Here is a 22784-nt window from a genome sequence, read left to right as displayed (position 1 = left end):
TTTTAGAAAGAAAAAAGAAAAAACAACTACATAAACGTTGAAAGTGTTTGTATTCCTTTGGAAGAAAGATTGCAAATGAGTGGATTCTAGTTTGAGAGTTTTTGTTATCGGAGACTTCTTCCACCGTAACGGAGGTGAGTTTGTAATATGCAACGAAATCAAAGATTAGGTTTAAAAGTGCAATCTCCCTTCAATCTGCATCAATAGATACCAAGAGCAGTTTTACTAATACTTAAAATATATTCACAAACTTTCAACATGATTGACATGTAATTAAGAATCAGCAATTCTTAAATAGCAAACACAATCAATACATTTCAACTGATGTGCTTATTGTAAAGCCTTTTTTTTTTTTTTTTTTTTTACTTCAGAAGATGTTTTATTATATCTAAAACTTATCACCTATCATAATCACATTTACTTCACATATTCAGGTATTTACTAACAATTGTTCCTTATGCATGTAAACTTGCTTGTCTCTTAATAAAGATGTTGTTTTTTATATATATATATATATATATATATTTGGCTTACAATTGGACAACCCTCTTAACTTCTGCAGGACTCTCCACCCATAAGGACAAAGAATAATGTCACTTGAATGCAAGTGAACAGCATATTATAAGGCCAAAATGGATCAGTTTTACTTTCCTCAGTGCAAGATTTAGTGCAAACACAAAGCTATTATTGGTCTCAATTTGATTTGTGCAGAAGTTGTGATATTGACTTAGATGTTATCAATACTGTACCTCAGGCTGCTGTGGCAATTCCTGTGCTGTTGTCTTAGGACGTTGGAAACAAAGACGTACATGTTTATGATAACAAAACTACGCTGGAATTCACCTTCCAGATGTTTATTTATTCTTCACTACTTCAAAGAAATACACCCGGCACGGCATGCTGGGTGTGGATCCTCTGAGGAGGAATTCAACAGTCATAATTTTACAGATGAATGACTTAAGAAAAAGAAGTGCTAGTGTTGGCTGAGAGACTTTCAAATGACTTTAAGGAAATTGAATTTGATGATTAAGGAAGGACTTAGGCAACTCTGAGAGCTTCAGGGCTGAAAGAATGCAAATATGCTTCTCAGTATACACAACAATAAAGGGTATTTTGGCAGAACCCAGCTATGCAAGTTACTATTGTCTTTTTTTTTTGGTTTGGTGACTGTATGCACTTTTCTACATGAACATAATGTAGTACCATGTGTACAAAGCTTTGTGAATACATACAAAAACCTTTTTGTAAAATCTTTAAAATGGCTTTGAAATGCTTTTGAGAGACATTCAGCAGCAGGAGATAACCACTGGAAACAGCTTGAGAGGAGTTCTGCACAGCGAGTGGTGTTGAGGTTTAATCCAGAGGCTGTTGGGGGTTGATTGAGTATACAGCTCAAAGGGAGACTGCCAAGTGGACATGGAGTTTTTTTTTTCTCTAAACAGTCTCAGCTCTCGGTGGAGTTGCAGTGAGAGAGTGTATATAGATGAACAAATGTTGTTTAAGGGATCAAGGACAAGAGCTCTTTCTCTGCAAGGAAGACATGCAAGTCAGAGACAAATACACCTAAGATTCACAGCTATACAAGAGTAAAGTGCAAGGTAACGTGCCATGTATACAAGCCAAATCTAAGAACATATTTTTTACTTCTAAAATGTTGTAGAAAAGCAGTTTCACAAAAGGGTAAGTGCTGTTGAGCTGAACCACATTAAGGTTAGAAACCAGAAACGAGGCTACATGCAAAGTTCAGAAGGTAAGTACAGCTATGCTGATAAAAGTGCAACAGATTTTCATTTGGTTCCACTAACACATCCAGCTCCTCTACTTTAAAGAAAGTCTGCTGCCAAGAAACACTAACTGCTACTTTATTCATGTCTGTACTGTTTTCATAGTGCAATACCAGAATCAATTCTCAAGTTATTAGATGAAAACTGTCATCCAACTGTACAATGCTAGATCTAGATCATGACTGTTTGCTGGTATGTGTTGTATGTAATGTGAATAAAAGGTAAACAAAACACCTTAGGTGAATGAATACACATTGATACAATTCTGAATGCTATTGTTCTGTACATCAGTGCTCACAGAATGTCCTTGTCCAGTCAAAATGCTTGGTCATATCTAACACTGGTATGAAGTAGTACTAGGCACATTTAAAAAAAATATATCGACATTAAGTTTGCAGAAGTTCATCTGTGATGACGGAGTTTCTGAATTCTTAAAAGCCCAATCACACGTTTCATTTCAAAAGCTTTAAGTTTTCTTTCAGCAACTCAGGCTGAAAAAAAAAACAAGACTCAAGGACACATTTTTTATCAGCACAATGTACGCAAAAGAAAGTCTTGACGTACAAAGAATTTGTGAAATTTTAAGAGTTGTTTCTATGGTTACGAGCAAAAAAGTTAGTAAGAGAGAAGAAGAGGGTGAATGAGTGTGCAAGAAGATGGAAATCAACTGTTCACAAATTCAGTTTATAGTTTGTTAATACTCTGCATCTACAATCACAGAGAGGTGATGTTTCAACAAGAAAAAAAAGAAAAGAACAAGCCTGAGTCGTTACTCTAAATCTCAGTAAATGTCAAGTGTAGATCACAGTTTGGCACACAAAAGAACACAGTGGATTAGGATAGAGAAAAAAAAAACAATCACATAAGTCCGACAGGTGTAATGCACGGTGCTGCAGTGTAAATACGGTTCCCACCTGAGGCACCCTGTAGCGTTGCGCAGCACCTGGGAGGTATGAAGATGGAGCTTTCTGTCGTCATGGTGAGTGGGAGACGAGTCCCAGTTGGAGTGGGGTATGATGACGCTGTTAGTCAAAACGGCCAGCGCATCCTGGATGATTGGCATCTTGAGAGCATCACATGACGACAGGTTCCATAAAACACCTACATGAATACAGACAGTGGGAAAGGTAGATATTAACTTCAGATTTTTTTTAAAATCCAAATGATTTAAATTAATTTTCAGAAGAAACTCAAACTACATTTTCTTCATGGCATGTGAAAATGATTTTGTAAGTAGTACTTTAGCAGCTTTAGAGTAATCTGAACCAGCATCCCGCTTTATTCACTGAATGAAATAAAAGCATAGATTGTTTCTCTTAATATGCTTTCCTACAGTGCACAGCATGATTCATGCCTATGGTTATTTTTCTGTTAATGCTCCTGCTAAATCTATGTGTTTCAGAGTGCAGCACTGTAGACTTCACTATTTTCCACTCCCCACATCTTTTACATTGATGAAATACATATATTATGGAATATAAAGGAAACAATTCCATTAACCTCTTAGAGATGTCACAAGAAATACACACAGATTGGTTAAAGTTGGTACTTTCAGCTGGTTTCAGAAAACAAGCAACAACATTCAATGAAGTCAGGAAAACACACACAAGGTACACACACACACAGAAGGCACACACAGGCACACACACACACACACAAAAGGCACACACACAGAAGAAGGCACATACAGGCCTGATACACACATACACACACAAGGCACACACACAAAAGGCACACACAAGGCACACACAGGACACACACACACACACACACACACACACACACACACACACACACACACACACACACACACACAGACACACAAACAATTGCTTTTTATCAGATGGAATAACAGATGTCTCTTCAAAGACTGGTGACAGCGTTGGCTTTATTGGTCAGCAGTGACACAATAGAATCACACATTCTCTCTTTCTCAAGCTTCATCTGGATTCTATATCCTACATATGCTAAATAGTTCTTGCTGCTTGCATTGTTCATATGTTTCCAAGAGAGCAAGAGACACAAACCAAATAAAGTTAGAAACCACAAAATAAAAATGTATGCAGGGTGACAGAGACAACAGACAGAAGTAAAAATACAAAACTAAAAAGAGGGGGGAAGAGAGCTGACAGAGCTGAGTGATGTTTTAGGAAGACAGGGACAGATGGAGGGAACAGAAGAGGCATGACACACATTTTCAATATGACAAACTATAAAAAGCCACAGGTTGAAGTTCACAATCTCTAACACATTGGATGTCAGTTTCCAGATGTTGCAAGTCCCAGATGGCAGATGCCATTCATTTGCACAGTTACCACAGGAATAAAATAAGGGAAGAGCTGAAGTTACTCATGTGGTCTTTACGCAATGGACCGTGTTCATTGAGGCTGCTGCCAGGAAGGTAAAAGATATCTTGTTCACTCAGCAGTAACATATGCACAATCTAGTTTATGCTCAGGTCTTTTTAGGAGCTAATGTGAATGAAAATAAAGAGGGAAGGGTTGTGAATTAAGTTCTTTGAAGTCTTGAGAGAGCTAGCTAAACCATGCATCTGAAAAGCCTGATGTGTACTCTAAAAGCTTTAAAATACAGTACAAAAAAAAACATAACAAAAAGAGATCAGGAATACAAGTTATCCAACCAAAAAGATGGAGAAAGGGCAAGGACAAGTTGTGTCACTAAAACTGCATATTCATAAAGCCTCACTTCAATGAGTCACTGTACACACAGGGCCATGAAGGCATTGGGTGTTGACAAGCAGCCAGCTTTGCATTGCCAACAGCAACACCAGTCTTGATGCTTTACAGTATACTGCACAAGTAAGTGTCAGTCATAATAACAATCTGGGTATGACACACAAAGGGAAGGCAGGAAAATCAGGTCATGGAAAATACATGCAAGGAGAAAACAATAAGAGAATAACATCAGAGAATCCTAGATGTAACAGAGGGAAGAACAAATGGGTTATAAAACAATACAGTGACAGGCTAAAGAGACACCACACAGCTGTGCTTACTCCTAATCAAAGTAGACATTTTTTAAATAAAAGTAAGTAATTAAGACAGACTTTATTTATATAGCACTTTTAAAACACTCCGTCACAAAGTGCTTCTCAATTAAAAGCAATCGAACAATTCGTACAGTGCGACAAAATGTACCTAAATAAGTCACAATGTCGAAAACACACGCACAAACACACACAACATAGTAGGCACAAGAAAGGGTCTTTGGGTAGCATGTAGATTTGTCTGTATAGGTGAGTTTTTTGTTGCTTCTTCTAAAACTGTAGGTAAGCAGCTGAGCTGAGAGAGGACTGAATTGAAGAGAATCAAACACAGAGCCGAATCATAACTAAGCATCTTTACATTAAAACATAAAGAAGGAACACGTGAATGAGAAAAGATGAAACGAAGAGTGTATGTGTGTGTGTGTGTGTGTGTGTGTGTGTGCGCGCGTGTGTGTTTTTCTGTGGGTGTGTTGTTGTATGCATTTATGTGAGTTTGTATTAGATAGAGCATGAGAGGAGAAGATGAGGAGGGGGATAATAAGGCAATAACCTTGATGGTGTTTGAAAAGAATCAAGCGCTTCCACTCGGGCTGATGTGTGACTGCGTGTACGAGTGTAGGTGTGTGTTTGTCAGTACGCTGAACTATTTGCCCACACTTTGACTAATCAGCTTCTTCTGTAACATCTCCAGTCACTCTCTTTCCTTTCAATCTACTTCTCATGGAATCTTTTCAAACCAAGGTAAAAAGTCAAACATCTGCAAACACGCAGAAACACGCAGTGGCATCCTCACAATGGGTGAAGATACAGCACTTGTACAAACCACTTCACTGATAAACCTCAGCGCTCTTTTTCTCTCTGTTTTTTTCCTGTGTCTGCCTGTTGGTGAGTTTGATTGCAATCACGCTAAAAACAGTGTTGTCTCTGATGAGCTGACAAGAACGTGTCTGTTTGCTTGCAAAAGGCAATAAGCTTACCTCTCTTTGGTGTCGCTGCTCACACACTTGGAGAAACACATCTACACAAAGGATTTGGGAGGGTGGGGTCATGGTGTTCATTTTAAGTAGATAATATATCGAGGGACCAAGATTGAGCAGAAGGAGTGAGAACCACAAAGGGGCATACTTCTTCGTGTTTTCTAGGGCAAGGACATTGTATCTGCTGGTGTCGAGCAGTGGCCAAATTCAAGGCTGAGACACACACAAACCCACAAGCACACACACCCACACCTGCCTGCTCTAGAAACATAGATCTGTAATGCTTCACTAAGCCCAGTGTCCTTATGGGTTTCACATCAGGTGACCGTCAGACAATGACATCATACTGTAGCCTATGTGTGTGTGCTTGTGTTCTTCGCTCGCTGCCTTTATCTCTCTCTCTCTCCTTCTTTCATCTCATTCCCTTTGGACGCTTGATGGGCAGTTTTCGTGGAGCTGGGTGGTTTGGGGGAAATGGAGAGATGATTGCATGAATTCATGAATAAATGAGAGTATGACTTGTAAGGGGAGAGTGAGGCCTGTTAGGCCTCAAGTGGCAATGTTTTATTAAACAGCCTTCATCTGTGGGACTGGATGTGAATTAGTTAGCCACGGGGTCAGAACCTGGTGATGAGTAAAGCCATAGACGACAAATTACATACCTAATGTGTCTACAAAAATCTGTCATCAAAAAAGTGATACCATTTTGGATGACATTATAGTTGGCACCAGGTTAACAATTGCTGGATAACCCCTGGAGTCACACAACTTCTAAGCCTGCAGTAGATTAGAGGAAAAAAAATATTTGTCAGCACCACGTAAAGTGCTGTTCTGTGGATAAGTTGTCACTGCCTGTACGGAGGGATTCATTCACACCGAGGATGCTCGCTGTGAAATCCAGCAGAGAAATTTCCACAGGATAGCAGAAATGTTATAGCGTCATAGGAGAAGCAAAAGAAGTCTGTGTTGTGCTGGCATCCTGTTTCCACACAGAAATCTACACGATATGTTGATGGAGCTCTGCCCTAGAGCATTATAAGAAAGAAGGTAACACATTTTGGTTTAAATTAAGTAGCTTTAACAAAAAAAACCTTTTAAAGTAGCATGGAGATGAAGGCATGTAGTCAGGGCAGTAAATCAAGCCTCACAGAAACAGAAACGTGTTACAGACAAGGATTCGGCCGTTTTATTTTATTGTTGTACATTTTCAAAAGCAGTAACATATTCTTCACTTAGGTGAACCGTTGATTCCTCTTGCTCTCTCTTTACGTTACAGCTGTGCTATTATGATGAACAACTTCGACACACGAAATATCAATAGCTTGGCAAGCGAGACTAAGAAAGACATTAGCCCATCCATACATTCCTCTTTAGGTTTAAGTGAATTAAAACTCTTGAGAGTGACAATTTGAAGATTTGTGCAGATAAGCCTCCATCCTAAACACATGACTAGTCTCAGTAGTTGCTTTTCAGCTCAGCACCCATTCCAGAGCAGGCAGCAGCCGCTGCAGCGGGGTCATGTCATGGTCCAGCGCCTCAAGGTGAGACCACGAGTAAGGATAGCATCTCCTATTGACACGCAAAGCCTCTGCATCGATCAGACTTTTACTGACAGGCCCGGAAGCCTCCACTCCTTCCTTTCTGCCTCACGCTGAGACTCGGGAAGCCAATAAAGCTTGTCTATATTTAAGCTTTGGAACGACAGGGAGATAGTGTAAATTGCTGAGGGGAGGTTTTTTTTCCGGTCACAAAAAAACTATGCCTTGTTTCATTTACAGAGACCTAAGCAGATTCTTTAATCAAAGAGAATAGAGAAGTGCTTTGACGAAGCTGTCAACACAGAGGCAGTAATGAGGAGGCTGATTTGTTATGACTCTAACACAATCACTTTTTTTTTTTTTTTTTGAGTCTAGCAGTTAAGGATCGCCTATTGATGTCATGTAAGTTTGCACCATTGCCCCTGATAGACCTGTAGTGGTCACCAACTTCCTTTTAAGTCATTCAGCCACCAATTAACAATGAAGGTCAGGCTTTGAGGGGAATGTCCTTCAGCCAGGAACTATCTGATGCCTTCCCGCAATGTTTCAGTGCATTGGAGCTTACAAGTTTTTCTTCAGAAAAGCCAATTAAATGCATTATTTTCAAAACTGTTCTGACAAAAAAATACTTCTACACATTCATACAGATGAATCTGGTAGCTTCCAAAAACAAAGTCACTATTAAATATTCATCCCAAAAGTCCTTGGACTTGAGATGGTAATCCGGCTTCAACCTGTACTTAGTGTTGACATGTTTACTGTTCAGTTATTAGACTGTACTCTCAGCTAATACGATGGAGCTAAGACAATCACGGCGTGTGGACCCATTTATTAAAATCTTTGTAAATATCCAACGCAACATTAAAGAATTTAAAGACATTTTATCATTCCCTTTCATTTTGTTTGAAGCACATAAAAAGCATGCCAAATTTAATTAACAACTATAAATATGCAACACGTTTAAGTGGTGAATTTCCACTCATGCAGGGGTGTTTCATGGAGGCAAAGCGGTCATACACTTCAAAATGTGGCGTCTCTGGCATCAAATTATATGAAAAGTGGAGTTAAACGCTAAGTACCAGAGTTTAAAAGAAAGTCATGCATGGCACTGAGGCTTTGTTCAGACTGCCACCCAAATATCTAGTTTCAGGAATAAAAGTATCAGCACTGTCTGTCAATCTTTCAACTATCTAACTAACTAACTAACTACAATTGGCTAGAAACTAATTTCAGTCATAAAGACAGATGTAGATGTGTAAAGTGCAGAAAGGCTATGTAAGAAACATGTCAGGTTGCTGAATGGGCCAAATACAGAACTTTGACTTTTGCACCAAACAAGACCAATGATGTCCTGGGTGAAAGATCATTCAGGTTGAGAGCCTTAAAGGCAAACTGACGTGACAACAACTTGCCAATCATAGCTCAGTAGGGTGGGACTTGGAGGAAATCTTTTGAGAAACAAAATACAATGTTATCAATTTTAACTCCACCACTCCCCGGTGGGCTTTTTATCAGGCGTCTGGGAAGACTGAACTGCTCACTGGCCTGCTGGCTGTCATTGTTGTGATCCTCCCAGTTCTCTCCTCCCCAGAGAGAGAGTGACCTATGGGGATGAGTCTAGGGATAGATGTTTGAGCGTACTTGTGCGTGTGTGTGCTTGGAGATGAGCTTCATCCCGCAGAGGAACAATGTGGACAGAGGTCAAATTGAACATGAGGGGGCCCCGCTGAATCTATCGCAGGATTCAGTTTGTGCCTGTGTGCTTATGCTATGTGTGGTTTTGTGTTGGGTGTGTTTGTTTGTAAGAGTGAACGAGTGCAATTGCACTTTTTCTTTGTGAATTAAATGAATCTAGTTGTATGCGTAGATTATATTTATTGTAAATGCTTCTCTCTTATCTAAGTACTATCCTGCTGCAAGGACCTATTGTCTAGGAGATGAAAATCACGTTGCAGCACGTTGCAGCAGGAGGTGGCGATCGAACACTTGATTTTCCGGTTGAGAGACAACGACTCAACCAACTGAGCCATAGCCACCACAAACTGACTTACAAATTTGCAGCTTTAAGATAAATAGTCTTATTTTCTGTCAATACTCTGAACCTAGAATGACGTGCTTTATTTTGCACTTTGGAGCTTCTATTTTTTTACACTATCTGTACCACTACTAAAGGGTCATGCAAATAGCAATTACATTAGTTATTTCATGATAAAATAAAGTTTCATAACCAATTGGCCACTATTACACAGAAGCTAATGTTAGTGTACGTTCCTGTAGGCTAGAAAGTTGGTAACTGCATTACTATTTCAAAGTGATACATGATACCATAAGAAAAGCATAAGCCCCTTGTGTAAGGTTTATTGGCTTAATTAACAAATAACGTTTTATGAATAATGTGAGATACAGTACATTTAATCTTAACATGCCTAGGAGGACTGCTGATTGAAACATCTGCTAGGCATGCTAGCATTTAGGCACCCATTTTTCACATGTCAAAGCTCACTCAAATCATATAAATTGTTGCTTATTTTAGCCTGTCTAGTGTCTACCTTTTGGAAATACATTTGCTGTACCTGTACCAGACACCCATTATTACCAGCTGAATTCCACTAGTATAACATGTAAATTAATGGACTGAACGTTATGACACCTATGTCCAAAAACAACTGACATGGCATGCGAGGACACACACACGTTCATCATTATTACCTGTCCTTAGGCTGCAGAGGTGCTGCTGTCAACAAGCAAGGCAGGCAATTGCTTGGGGCCCTAGGCCAGTAAATGGTAAAATGGACTTGAGCTTGTATAGCGCTTTCCTTGTCTTCCGACTACTCAAAGCGCTTTTACAGCGCAGATCACACCTACCCATTCACACAGATGGCTGGTTATGTGGACCATCCAGTAATTAATTCCAGTCACGCACCTTCATACGCCCCAAACACAGCAGGGGGAGCAATTTAGGGTTAAGTGTCTTGCCCAAGGGCACATCGGACATGTTGCTCGCAGGAGCTGGGGAACCCTTGACCTTCCGATTGAGGGACGATGACTCTACCAACTGAGCCACAGCCGCCCAGTAGGGGGCCATCCAAAGGCTGAAAAAACCTTAAACTACAGCGTTGCCTCAAAATGTGGAAATTTTGCAATGACAGTAGGAACCCCCTAATGGGGCCCATCTGACAGCACTTACTCTCACTGTCCTCTTAAGTGTTGCATATATGATTGCTGTGAAATTAATAATAGACGCTGGTTGGAGGGGGCCCGAATGAATGATTGCCTAGGGCCCCAACAGACCCTAGAAGTGCCCCTGTTAGGCAGTAAAACGAATGTCACATAACTGGCTGCACTTTTAGATTACGCATATGCATGAGGTGGTATATTTGTGTGATTGTGTGTCTGTGTTAGGCAGATACAGTAGATAAGCAGTGCATATGTTAGTGTTTGCTGCAGCACTAAAGAGCCTCTGGTAGACTATTCAATTCTTGTGGGAGAAATATTGCTAAATATTTCAGTAGAAACGGTGATAACATTATAGCAACTCGTGCAATATCTATTTGCCAACGTGGGTGTTAAAATATATCTATACTTCTTTTGCCTACACAGATCATTTTGTGTCTCCAAGACATGTACTGTTCATTTGAATATGTTTGTGTGAGTTCGCTTGTGTATGTCCGTTTCTGAGTTTGTGTGTGTGTGGGTGTGTGCCCTTCTGTATTTGTGTATCTCCAGTGCTCTGACCTACTTGCGCTGCTCCTACCCTCAAGGTTGAAATAAGATTGACCAGTGATTGTAATACAAAACAATGGCTGATAAAAGCTTGAATTTATGAAGGATTTACTTGTTGAGCTTATTTATGCGGAAAAGAGGCAGAATTTGCATCACAGCTTAACCATCTGAAAAATATATTGAGAGGAAATGTAACAAACGAAATGTGTTAAAAAAAATAGTTGGCTACCTTTCTCCTTCCTCTGCATTATTTCCACAAGTCGTGCCTAGAGTCCTATTAGTCTGTTAAGCAGAACTTGGATTGAATACAAAGTATATTTGGAAAATGAGAGAGTGCACGATGAACAGCCTTGGTTTGTTCATCGTGAATAATAACATGCTCTAAAAAGTATTTTGCAGCAGTGAAGTTAAATGTATAAATTCTTCATGAAGTAAAATCTTTTTGCTAAAACAGCTATAAGCACTTTCAAGGACGATTGTAAAACGAATACTCTAGGCTAAAAGCAACTTTTTGAATCTTAGGCAAAATATGTTGTCAATAATGACATTGCTAGGTTTAGCAGTAGGGTTACGGTCAGCTTTCGGTCAGCTTTCTGTTGATTGCACTTGAACCAAGCATCCTTGACATAGACTGAAATGTGACATGGGCACCGGGGCGGAAATGACTCAACAAAGATGGGTTGTTTTCATTGACATTCTTGCTCTGCGTAAATGGTGAAAACACAGCTGTATTATAAAGGTTTATATTGTAAAATCAGTTTTGAAGATTTACATTGCCAAATTACCCGGAAATCATTTTAAATGGTATGAAGCAGGCTGATCCTAGATTTTCACACACCGAGTTCTATACTCCTTCATAACAGCACGCACACTCACTCCAGTATTACATCACCCAAGGCTATTGTGGCAGAGTGATATTGGGGGATGACTGAAACAGCACCGTGATAAACATGCAATGGAGTTGGTGAGTGTGTACTTTTTGTAAAACTAATACTGCACCTGTGACCAGTTCCCTAATTTCCACATCTCCAGTTTTCCTCAGCAGGCGGACCAAGGCAGGAATCCCACCACAGTTCTTCAGGGCAACTTTGTTCTCATCGTTGGCCTTTCCATAAACCAGGTTCCTTAGGGCTCCGCAGGCGCTACGGTGAACCTCACTCATCCTGTGGTCCAGCAGGTCAACCAGCAGCTGGATGCCACCCTGTCTGCGGATCTGGAGATCAAGAAAAATATATCAGATGGTTACCATCTAAAAACTACATCCAGGTATTTATAAATGTGTTTATGAGTGTGCTTTACCAACATTATCTGTCAGTCCTGCCAATCAGATTAACAACCATAATTAATTACACTATGACACAGCTAATGCCTGTTCTTTCACAAACTGATGCTTGATTACACAGATGATAAAGGAAAGAGCTGAGACACAAGCTCTGTTTATAATCTCACGTAAACTACCCTCCTTTTCTGCCTCCTTCATTTCTGCTATGCCTACTGTCTCAATCCTACTTCTTCTTTTTCAATACTGTTTCTCTGTATCTTCCATCTATGTAGTTTTAATATTTTACTGTGTATCCGCTGTCTGTCTGTGAGCCTTTTTGTGTCTGGACTGACCAATTACTTCGAACACGTTGGGCTTCGGCAAACTAAAATGTAAAAACTGTAGGAGGCACAACATTGAATAGATAACTAAAGTGAGGCATACGTTATTGCTACTCAATGAAATTAGCCTTGAAAGGCGAGTTGCCGGCTGCAGAGTTGCGAACCCGATGTACGGAGGATTTCCTGCATGTAATTTCCCATGTCTCTCTTCCTGATTTCTGACTCTATCCACTGTTGTTTCTCTAAATAAAGAAAAAAAAAGCTCAAAAATAAACCTTTAAAAATGTATCTAGAATACCAGCAAGATTTTAGTTTTTGTTATGTATGTTATATATAAAGCATATATCATATATTTGCACAACGTATTCTTCATCTTTTACTTAAATAAATGTTTTAGCATCTTAACTTTAAGATCTGGAATAGTGTAGAAAAAATAGTCAATATACCAGAAGCAGCTCCTATTACATTTCATTTTACCATCAAGCTTCTCGTGTTTTTCTTTTTTTTTTTTTCCCAACCTTTGGATATTTTTTGTTCGGCACCCAGTGCTTAAGTTTCGGATGTGTGTGCTGTTTGATATTTTAGATATGGAGTGAGACACTGAACTGATCATAAACAGGTAATAAGTAGCTGCATGACATGACATGAAAATTGCACAAAAACCTGAGAGCCTTTTCTTAAGTTTTGCCACATTGTCATTAACTTGTAAGTGCAAACCAAAGGGAAACTAAAAGGCACATCAAAGGTGGTTTAAAAGATGTCCTGACTTTTATTCAAAGCCTGTAAGAGATTTTTCTTGATCTCCAGACTGCTTAATACTTATGTACCCACTTCACCTTTGCAAAGTATACTGCTGTGTTTGCTATATTAATACGCACACAACACAGATACACACAGAGAGAAAACAAACAAGCTTATTAGCATAGATTGATTATTTCCTCAAACTAGGAAAAGCTTAAGCAGGACCATCAGCCCAGTGGGGAATGTGATGAGGTTCACTCTGGTGTTACACATTAAGCCTTCCCCCAATGGCGTCTAACATAATGTCTCCCCCATGCTGCAACACATTGTCTTGTCCACATCACTTGTGCTATTTAAACTCTTCCACCTTGCTTATCCACCACAGGGATCTTCATTGGCCTTAGAGGGAGCAAGCAACCTGTGTTTAGTCCCATCAGCAGGGGAGTAGTACTAATCATCACAACAAGGCTGCTCTGATCACCGGGATACATGGACTGTGTGTAAAGTAACTAGTGTGTGTAAAAACGAGAAAGGAGGGAGAATTGTCTTCACTTTTAAACTGTCTCCAGAGTACTGCAACAGGCAGAGCTACTTCATCATATAACTGGAAAAAGTTTTTTTTGAAAACATTTACTGAATCCTCAGGCTTCTTTAAACCCTTTTATCCTCTCACACTGACACCTAAGAAATTAAATTATTAACCCCTGTTAAGACAGGTGAGGATGTTTACCATGACCTTCCCATTTCTCATGTCTGTAAATTGTTTTATTTCCTGACAAAAATTCAACCCCTCTTCTGTCAGTAAACCAAAAAAAACATTAAGAAAAAAAACAAAGAAATATATATACACACACCTATATATATATACACACACACACACACACACACACACACACACACACACATATATATATATATATATATATATATATACATATACACACACACACACACACACACACACACACACACACACACACACACAAAGTGAAGTTTCTAAAGTTTTTTAACATTTTTAAAGTGAAAACTGAGAAAGTAGGGTTGTAAAGAGAGTGAGGGTGAAAGGTTTGGAGAGAGAAAAAACTGAAGGAGGGCAGGGAGCGGGTTGAGGTGTTTGATGACACAGCAGGAGTTTATCGAGCAAAATGACTTTGCTTATCTATTCAATTAAAATGGATTAAGGGATGCAATGAATGGCAAACTAACCTTGGTCCATTGGCCACACAATTTCCTCAACCTGATTTACTGTCCCTTCTATGCCCTCCAGTCCTAACCTCTGCTCCTCTCCTCTTCCCTGCCTCTCTTCCTTCCAACCATACTGATCTCCTCTCCTCTCCTCTCCACTATCCTCTTTATGCTTGTGTCACACTTAATCTGTTATTCCATAAAAGCCATAGTGCTATCACTTTGTATTGCCTCTGAGCCTCCTACAAGACTTGCCTGCTCTATGCCTATTGCTCCATTCCATGTAAAGAAGATTAGAAGCGCAGATTGATTTGTCTTTGTCTCCCACTGTTCTGCGGTGGTCACAGCTATTGGTAACCCATGGAGACAGCATTGCCGTGGTAACACTTAGCTGTGGCGACAGCTGGGATTGTGGGAATCAGAGGTGCTGCCGGTGTGAAAGCTGGCAGTGGGAGACACGGGTGACACATACCTGGAGTGGTTGTGTGTGTGCATGCATGCGCGCGCATGTACGCGTGTGTGTGTGTGTGTGTGTGAGTCACCACATATGCATCGCCAACGCTAATCAGCAGCACACTGTAATACGTTTACTGCTTACATAGGAGTGGGGTTGACAGGGTGAAGATGTGTCACACCTTTTAACCTTTCACACTTGTACACATTCAGGCCCTCACATATACAATGGCTTTTTTTAACTTGACACTTACCTTAGGGCTTACTGTCTTTGAGAACGCTCAACCTTTGGCTAATTGAGTTCTTGTCTGTAGGCTACAGTTCCCTTTGGAGCATTTCAAACTGGGCCAAGAATGGCAGCAACCTTTTGTTTACTGATGTTATTATGAGACAGAAACACTAGCTAATTTTACAGCAGTATCAACAGTAGGATTAACAAATGTGAACATCTACGTTGACAGATAAACTAGAGGCTTAACTCTATTGTTTAGACAGAAAAGCATACAAGAAAACACAAAGCATTTTTTCCTCACAGCAGGAGGCGGGAAGTCCCAATGTGTGATTATGTTAGTGTTGTTGAGTGGGTGGTCCATGACAGTTTAATGCTTACAAAGTATTGACTAACATATTTGAATTTCAAAGGGTTTTTTTTGGGAATATATGCTGGATTTTGCATGAGTAAACCATACTTCTCCATACTCGAGGAGTCAGGAGAAAAACAGGAAATATTGCAGAAAAGAAAACGATGGATTTGTAATTCAGAAACATTCCACAGATCACTGAGCCGTACAGAACATGCCGGATGTATTCTCCAAAGTTTACCTGGAGTTTGGGACGACTCAGAGACAAGGAAAACACCAGTTTCGCTTTCTATTTGTTGTTGTTGTTGTTGTTGTTTGTGTGTGTGTGTGTGTGTGTCTGTGTGTGTGTGTGTGCATTTTGTGGAAATATGGTTGTTAATGTTAAAATAGAAACTTTTTTTTTTTTTTTTTTAAATGAAGAAGTCATGGACGAATGACTCAAAATACTGTGGCCATGTTAAATATGTAAGCCCAACATTTACACGACTGTAACTGGGATTTAAGTTTAAGAAAAGTACCGCATCAGCACTCACACAGAGCGCCTTACAGTACAGTGATCAGGTGTAAAATTATACTGAAAGGATGAACTGCAGAAAAAGAGACAGAAGCGTGCAGTTTTATTACAGTATCTGCTGTGGATCATTTGCTCTCTCTTTCTTCTCTTTCATGCTGAAGATAATCATAGTGTTCATCCTGCACAGTTCAAGGTGTCAACATCCAAAACAGGTTTTTATAACCTACTGACATGCCTTTTGCTGTCTCTAATCAAAACTCCAAAACTGTGATAATGTACTGTAACTCAATATGCCAAAGAATGTAATCCAGACTGCAGTAATTGTGAGATCCTGCAGATTATATTGTGCTGTATAATAATACACATATTCTGTGAGAAAACAAAATAATTTAATTTGATTTGGGATTAAAGCAGATTAATTTAGGTAAATGATATCTCTTGAAACTGAAGAGAGGCATACAGTTACTTGAAATATGTTAGGTGTGAGTTAAGCGAAACAGGTAGCACATAGAGGGAGAGAGGGCGGGAGGGGGTTGACACAGAGTCAGGGGGCATGCTTCTATCCCCTCAACCACTCTGTTGGATAAATGGATATCGACATGGCTCCTACCCAAAATGAATTACTGATGTGACTGAACTTCAGTCAGACACTGTGTGTGTGTGTGTGTGTGTGTGTGTGTGTGTGTGTGTGAGAGAGTGCTTGTTTATACGTGTACCTAAAGGGGATGCATGACCTGACATGTCAATGGGCTTGTATCATCTATTTTGTGTGTGTGTGTGTGTGTGTGTGTGTGTGTGTGTGTCTTGGTTGGTGCTGCATGTGTATCAGTTCCACAGCAGCTATAAATGTTGCCGAAGATGAATTTGCCAAGCTGACTCTGTGGCCAAATGTAATCTGAGCTAAGACCATGCCCTGCCACACACACAAAACCACACAAACCCATGTAGTCTCACATGTTCAGATGCACACACAGTAATACAAACATCTTCCTCCAGAAGACAAATCGTCACTAAATCATCTTGCAAAACAAACACACTAGTGTATTTTGATGCATAAGTCAAGATAAGATTGAAAGCTACCTTGTCTTGCTTCCTGTTCACTTTCTATCCCTCCTTATCTCTGCGTCTCTCTCATCCATCCTCCTGTCCCTCCTCCTCTTTTTGGCCCTGCAGAGGGTCTCTTTAGTGAAAAATAGCAGCCATGTTGTGGCTGTGTTTAGCTGCTCAGTGTGTCCCCTGCCATCTGTGTCTGTCTCGCTGACTGAAAATAAGACAATTCTTAAGATAAGTGCTGATACAAAAAGCTGCCATTATCATTCATAATATATGCTCAGTGAAATGTCCCACTATACATTCAAGCTATATTAAGATTTACATTGAAATCTTCTCTTTTAGTGAGGGTCAATACCATTCCACCATTCTTGTTTCATTGGGTTGATCAGAAAAGGCTATTAGTTAAATGTTTAATGGAAGTTTTTTATTGGAGAGTTGCTGTCAAATATTAAAGTAACAAGCCACTTCAAGCTGTGAAAAATGGTCTATTTTATGGAACAGCTAAAAGGACTTTAGTTATGCCTCTAAGCTGCTCAACAATTATGTAGCATCAAAGCTCATTGCCATTAGATGACCAATATGACAATTATTAAAGTAAAGTAATGAAAATGTGCAGTATGTTTTAATATTGACCAGTAAGCCTGTTTTTTCCAAATATCATATAAGATTGCAAGGAACTCATTCTAAATTGCCATCATTTGTGTGAAATATTTGTTTTTTAATTGCATCTAAGTTTTCCTCAATGAACCATAATCAAAAGCTGTGTTTTTCCACTGTGTTTATTAGGGACCCACATGAGCCCAGACTTTTTCCAACCAACTAAAGACACATCTGCAGGACAAAAAATGCCACATATAACCCCTTAAAGGGACCCTTTACAGGCACACAGAATCAACTTGTCCTTTTAAGACAACAGCATCAGCAGCGCCTATGAACATGAAACACATTAAATAGTCTTCTATGACATCCTCATTGTCATGAATCCGTTGGTAATAAAGCTGTCACGGTGTTTGCCAGTGACATGCATGTTCAGCTCCAGCTGTTTTTAAGAAGGTCCACCCCCACACTTGGCCCTTATACTGCGTGACATGCAAAAAAGAACAATTGCTGGAAGGCTGTCTGACATCACGCACACAGGCAACGAGTTTCATATATTTTTAACCTAACTTTGCCTTTCACTTGGCTTGCTCTTCACACGTTCCTAAAAGCTGATTGAAAAAAATGTCAGTGTCAACAAAAGTCAAACATAGCCCCTAAGAAAACCATGATCTAAGTTAATGAAGATGACAACAAAATAAACACGTTTTTTATTTTGTATGATCTTGGTGCCTTAATCAATACTTGGAGACTTGTTTTCCTAAACTTGTTTTTGCTAATAGCAAATGAAAGGACAGAGGTTTTGTAGCCATTGCACTTGAAATAGGAGATTCTAAACATTAAGTCTTCAAATCTGTCACAACCTTGAAGATCCACAGAGATACATAAGAATTCAACAGAACAGATAAAACATTTTTTTTAATCATTTCATGAAGAAACATCAATACTTAAACCAACAAACACTCATAGACCTTTAAAAGGCCATAAAATATGTATTTATTCTGACACTTACTTTTGAAGTTTCTTTGATTAAAATTGAATCAACTCTGCCTCATATAAAGAAGAACTGAGAAAAAGATTTCAGTGAAAGTCAAGACGATTCAAGATGCTCTCTACCATCGAATGAGACACTACTACAGTTCAAACAAACGTTTGTTTTATAGCCTCTTAGAGGGAATAAACATGGAATCATAAAAGGTGCCGTTTACTTTTGAAACTCTTCAGAAATAAGTGGAGGAGGCAGAAGAGTTGTTTTCACTCGCGAATGTGACAAGAACAATGTAACTCTTACACCCTGTTAAGAAAATAACGATTATAATGGAGCCATTTAAAAAAAAAAAAACACTTTTGTAAACAGTTAGGTGATCACTGATTTGTTCAACACTGATTTGTTTGTATTCATTTCAAAGCACATCTCATTAATCCCATGTCAGTATCCCATATCTGGCTTGTAGCTCAACAAGTTAAAGCATTTAAACATTTAACAACATTTAAAGCTATTTAATAAATAACTCAAAGTAACAACAGCAGTCAGAACACAAGAAGCACCACACAAGGTGACCTTCTAATTCCATTTAGGAAAAGCACATTCGGTCAACTATCCTTTTCTCTTAGAAAAATACAAAACTGGAATTCACAACCCAGCACTATAATATATATATATATACACACACACACACACACACACACACACACACCTTAAAACATGTTGTGTTTAATGTGACATGGTCATTGCTGCTGCCGCTCCATCTCTGCTGCTTGCCTTTATGTAATGTCTTGTATGTACTTTAAATGTTGTCTCTGCTTTGATGTCCTTATTCAATCTGTGCTTGCTCCAATTGTGTGTGACATGTTGTATGACTGTATGCCTCTCTTCCTTTTGCTCAGGCCTACTCTAATTACAAATCTAATATCATTTATTGTATTTTAATGTTTAATTATGCATTTAAGTTTGCAGACTTACACATGGCTGGGGACTACAGCTGGAAATTAGTTGCACAGGCTAAAGCTGCTCCTTTTATTGTAAAAGTAAATCACAGTGCACATGCTACATTATTTCATCATGTGCCAGTTTGAGCATGGAGATGTACGCACGTGAGTGTTGCTCTGATGTGATGCCAAGCGTCAATTGTGTCAGGTTTATATCTCTCCCAGATTGAATTTGTGTAAATAGTATTTAGCAGTGCCTTGGGCACCGAGCAAGACAATCAAACAGAATGATGAAGGCTGGCCAAAGCATTCACTGTCAATACACAAATGCTATTTTCTCCATTGTTGGACACCTTCATTCACGCAGTAATTACAGCCATTACAAAAGACAGGAACACTTAGGTTTCTTTCACAGATGAGGGTGTGGGAGTAGAATAGAGTGCGATGTTTTGTTGTGATTGTGTGATTGCATTTTCCTATATATCTGTGTTTGTGTGTTTGCATGCACGCATCAGTGTCTGGGTAAGTAGGTTGGTGTGAATAAATAATAGCCAGATCCTTGTGTTTAATTGTCTTTATGACAGAATTTTAATATTATTATATATTTTTTTTTGCTTTTTGTGTGCTGGTGTGTCTTTGTAAATCCATGTGAATGAGCAATTTTGCAATGTGTCATCACTTTTCAATGAGGTTCGAGTAGCCATTGACCAAATGCTGAAAGTAATTTCATTAAGAAATTGTCAATACCTTTGTTTGCATGAGCTGGGAAATTCATTCTGAGAGTCAAATACAATTCGAAGATGTGTTTGTGTGCTGTTTGTGTGTATGTGTGTTGGCAACTACTTAAATAAAGAGAAAAGAAAAGCTTCTGTGTAAATGTGGGCTTAGAATTGAGTGCAAATGCATGTGCTAATTGTCATTGTTACGAGAGCGTCTAGCCTTATTAAAGGGTTTATTAGAGAGTTCCAAAGGGGCTTTCCTCCAAAATTGCTTTAGAGAGACAACTTGTGACTTTGGAACTAATTGAAGTATACTGCCATTAAAGACAAAACTGAATAGAAGACAGAGCTTAGGGATTGAGACGGTGGCAGGTTTAATCATGCAAAACATCAGTTTGGAACTGGTTGGTTAAATCACTGTGTTTTGAATACAAGGGCAGAACATTTAAATAAAAAAAGTCGAATTAGTGTTGCAACTGCAGCTCATAAGAAGGTAGACTGTATCTAAGTTAAAATCATTTCCTCTGTAAGAGCAGGACCTCAGTTCAATACTGAAAACACACAAACACAAACACACGCACACACAAATATAGATCCAAACCTCGGCTTTGATCTTGTTGTCTCCAAAGCAGAGATGCTGTAGGTATGCTGCAGCATTGGACTGCACTGAAGGGAACTGATGCTGTAACATCTGGATCACCTCTGGCAGCTCTGGGTCTCTCCAACCGAACTCTCTGCAGAAGAGAGAGAGAGAGAGAGAGAGAGAGAGAGAGAGAGAGAGAGAGAGAGAGAGAGAGAGAGAGAGAAACATTAGCTTTGATTCCTGCAGCACTTTACCAAAGCACCTCAGTAAAACACGGGAGACCACCTGAGAGAGGTCCAATAAAATCACAGACCTTCTTCCAAACACCTACAGCTACACATATTCACAACATCACTTGAATTGTTACACAGGGAAAGACAGACAGATAAAAAGTAAGTGTATCAATATGAAAAAAAAGATTGAAATGTCAAAAACCACTTTCTTCTGTTTTGAACCAAACAGCTCTCTTCTTATGGGTACCAAGCTTTCTAGAATAAGTAAAACAAAGGGACATAGGTCATGCGAATCACACACTAAATGCACAATTTACCAAATCATCATCATTTCAAGTAATAGATGCAGGAAATAAGAGCATCTGAGCATGAAGATAAGAGGTTACAGCAGGATCCAAGAACACGTTTGAAGTACATGGGGAATGAATACATCTCAAACTCAAGAGGAATCTCTTTTTTTCTTTTTGAATAACACAATTATGTATTTTAGTCCTTGAACTCCCTATGGCCTGACTATCAAATGTACTGTATAGTGTGTTCAAGTATTGTTGTACTGATCAATCACTGTCTGCATACTTTAATGGAAATGTAAAGGGCTGTCCAATAAACTTAAAGAGATGAATCAAAGTGGTTATTACAGATTTCCATGTTGCAAGGCAAGCAGAAGGCCATCACAGCTAGAATAATACAGCGAAACTCATTCAACACCTTATACAATACGATTCATCATACTGGGTCCACGATAGGATTCTCTCGAGGTTTATTTTACAAAATAAAACTGAAGAGAAATTATTACTAATAAAGGTTCAATTTCTTAATGAAAACATCAATGCACCTTGTCATCTCTTTAGTTCTTGCACTCATTTGGGCAAGCAGGGCTAAACACCTGCTTGTTAGGATGGTTTGGCTTCACAGTTGCCATGGCAACGTCTGCTTATTACAACCAACCTGCTCTACAGGTGCTGACGCTCACAATATAACTGGGATTCTTCCCCCCCCCCCCCCCCCCCCCGAGTACCGATGTGAACCATGAAACCTCTGAATCGATTTTTACCTGCCTCACAATTAATCCCTAAATACATCCCTAAAATGTAACACAGTGCAAACACAGAATCTCAATGCAGCCATTTATTGAGAATTAGTTTTGAGTAAACACTGAAAAATGGGTAAAAACTTTGAAGAATTGCACAGAACACTGCCACTGTGAGTTTTGTTCTGTAATTCTCACCATCACAAGTTTCCAGTCCTGTGAGCACACTGGACCAAACTAAAATAAATGTTTTGTCCCATGGTAATCCCAGCAAATGGTCTCCTTTATTGTATTATCTCTTCCTGGTAATTGTTTTGCTACAGTGCCCCAAATGAGGAAGTTATGAGTGTGAAAGAAAGTGTGGGTGACTGTGTGTACATCAGAGTGTCTCTCCACAGTCTACTGTAATGTGTCCTCCAATAACCACTCTGTGAACTGTTTCTGTTACTCGCCTTCTTTCTCTCTCGCAGTGCTTTTAGAAAAACGTCAACTCTCAAAAAACCTCTGGTGAAATGTTTGCGGCTACCATCGATTT

At 39.2% G+C, this 22784-nt stretch overlaps 1 protein-coding gene across 2 annotated transcripts in view; it reads right to left on the bottom strand.

Annotated features, from left to right (window-relative positions):
* The window catches only part of ctnnd2a (catenin (cadherin-associated protein), delta 2a), a 244958-nt gene that overhangs the window by 48554 nt on the left and 173620 nt on the right, over window positions 1–22784 (bottom strand). For both annotated transcript variants that reach the window (XM_079361441.1, XM_079361442.1), the window contains exons 13-15: window positions 21005–21137; window positions 12029–12242; window positions 2699–2885 (exon numbers count right to left, since the gene is read on the bottom strand). In XM_079361441.1, the coding sequence (XP_079217567.1) occupies window positions 2699–2885; window positions 12029–12242; window positions 21005–21137 (534 nt within the window). The remainder of the gene's footprint in view (window positions 1–2698; window positions 2886–12028; window positions 12243–21004; window positions 21138–22784) is intronic.

Source organism: Symphodus melops (genome assembly GCF_947650265.1).
Source record: "Symphodus melops genome assembly, chromosome: 14".
Lineage (NCBI taxonomy): Eukaryota > Metazoa > Chordata > Actinopteri > Labriformes > Labridae > Symphodus > Symphodus melops.
This window is presented reverse-complemented; position numbering and strand designations above follow the sequence as displayed.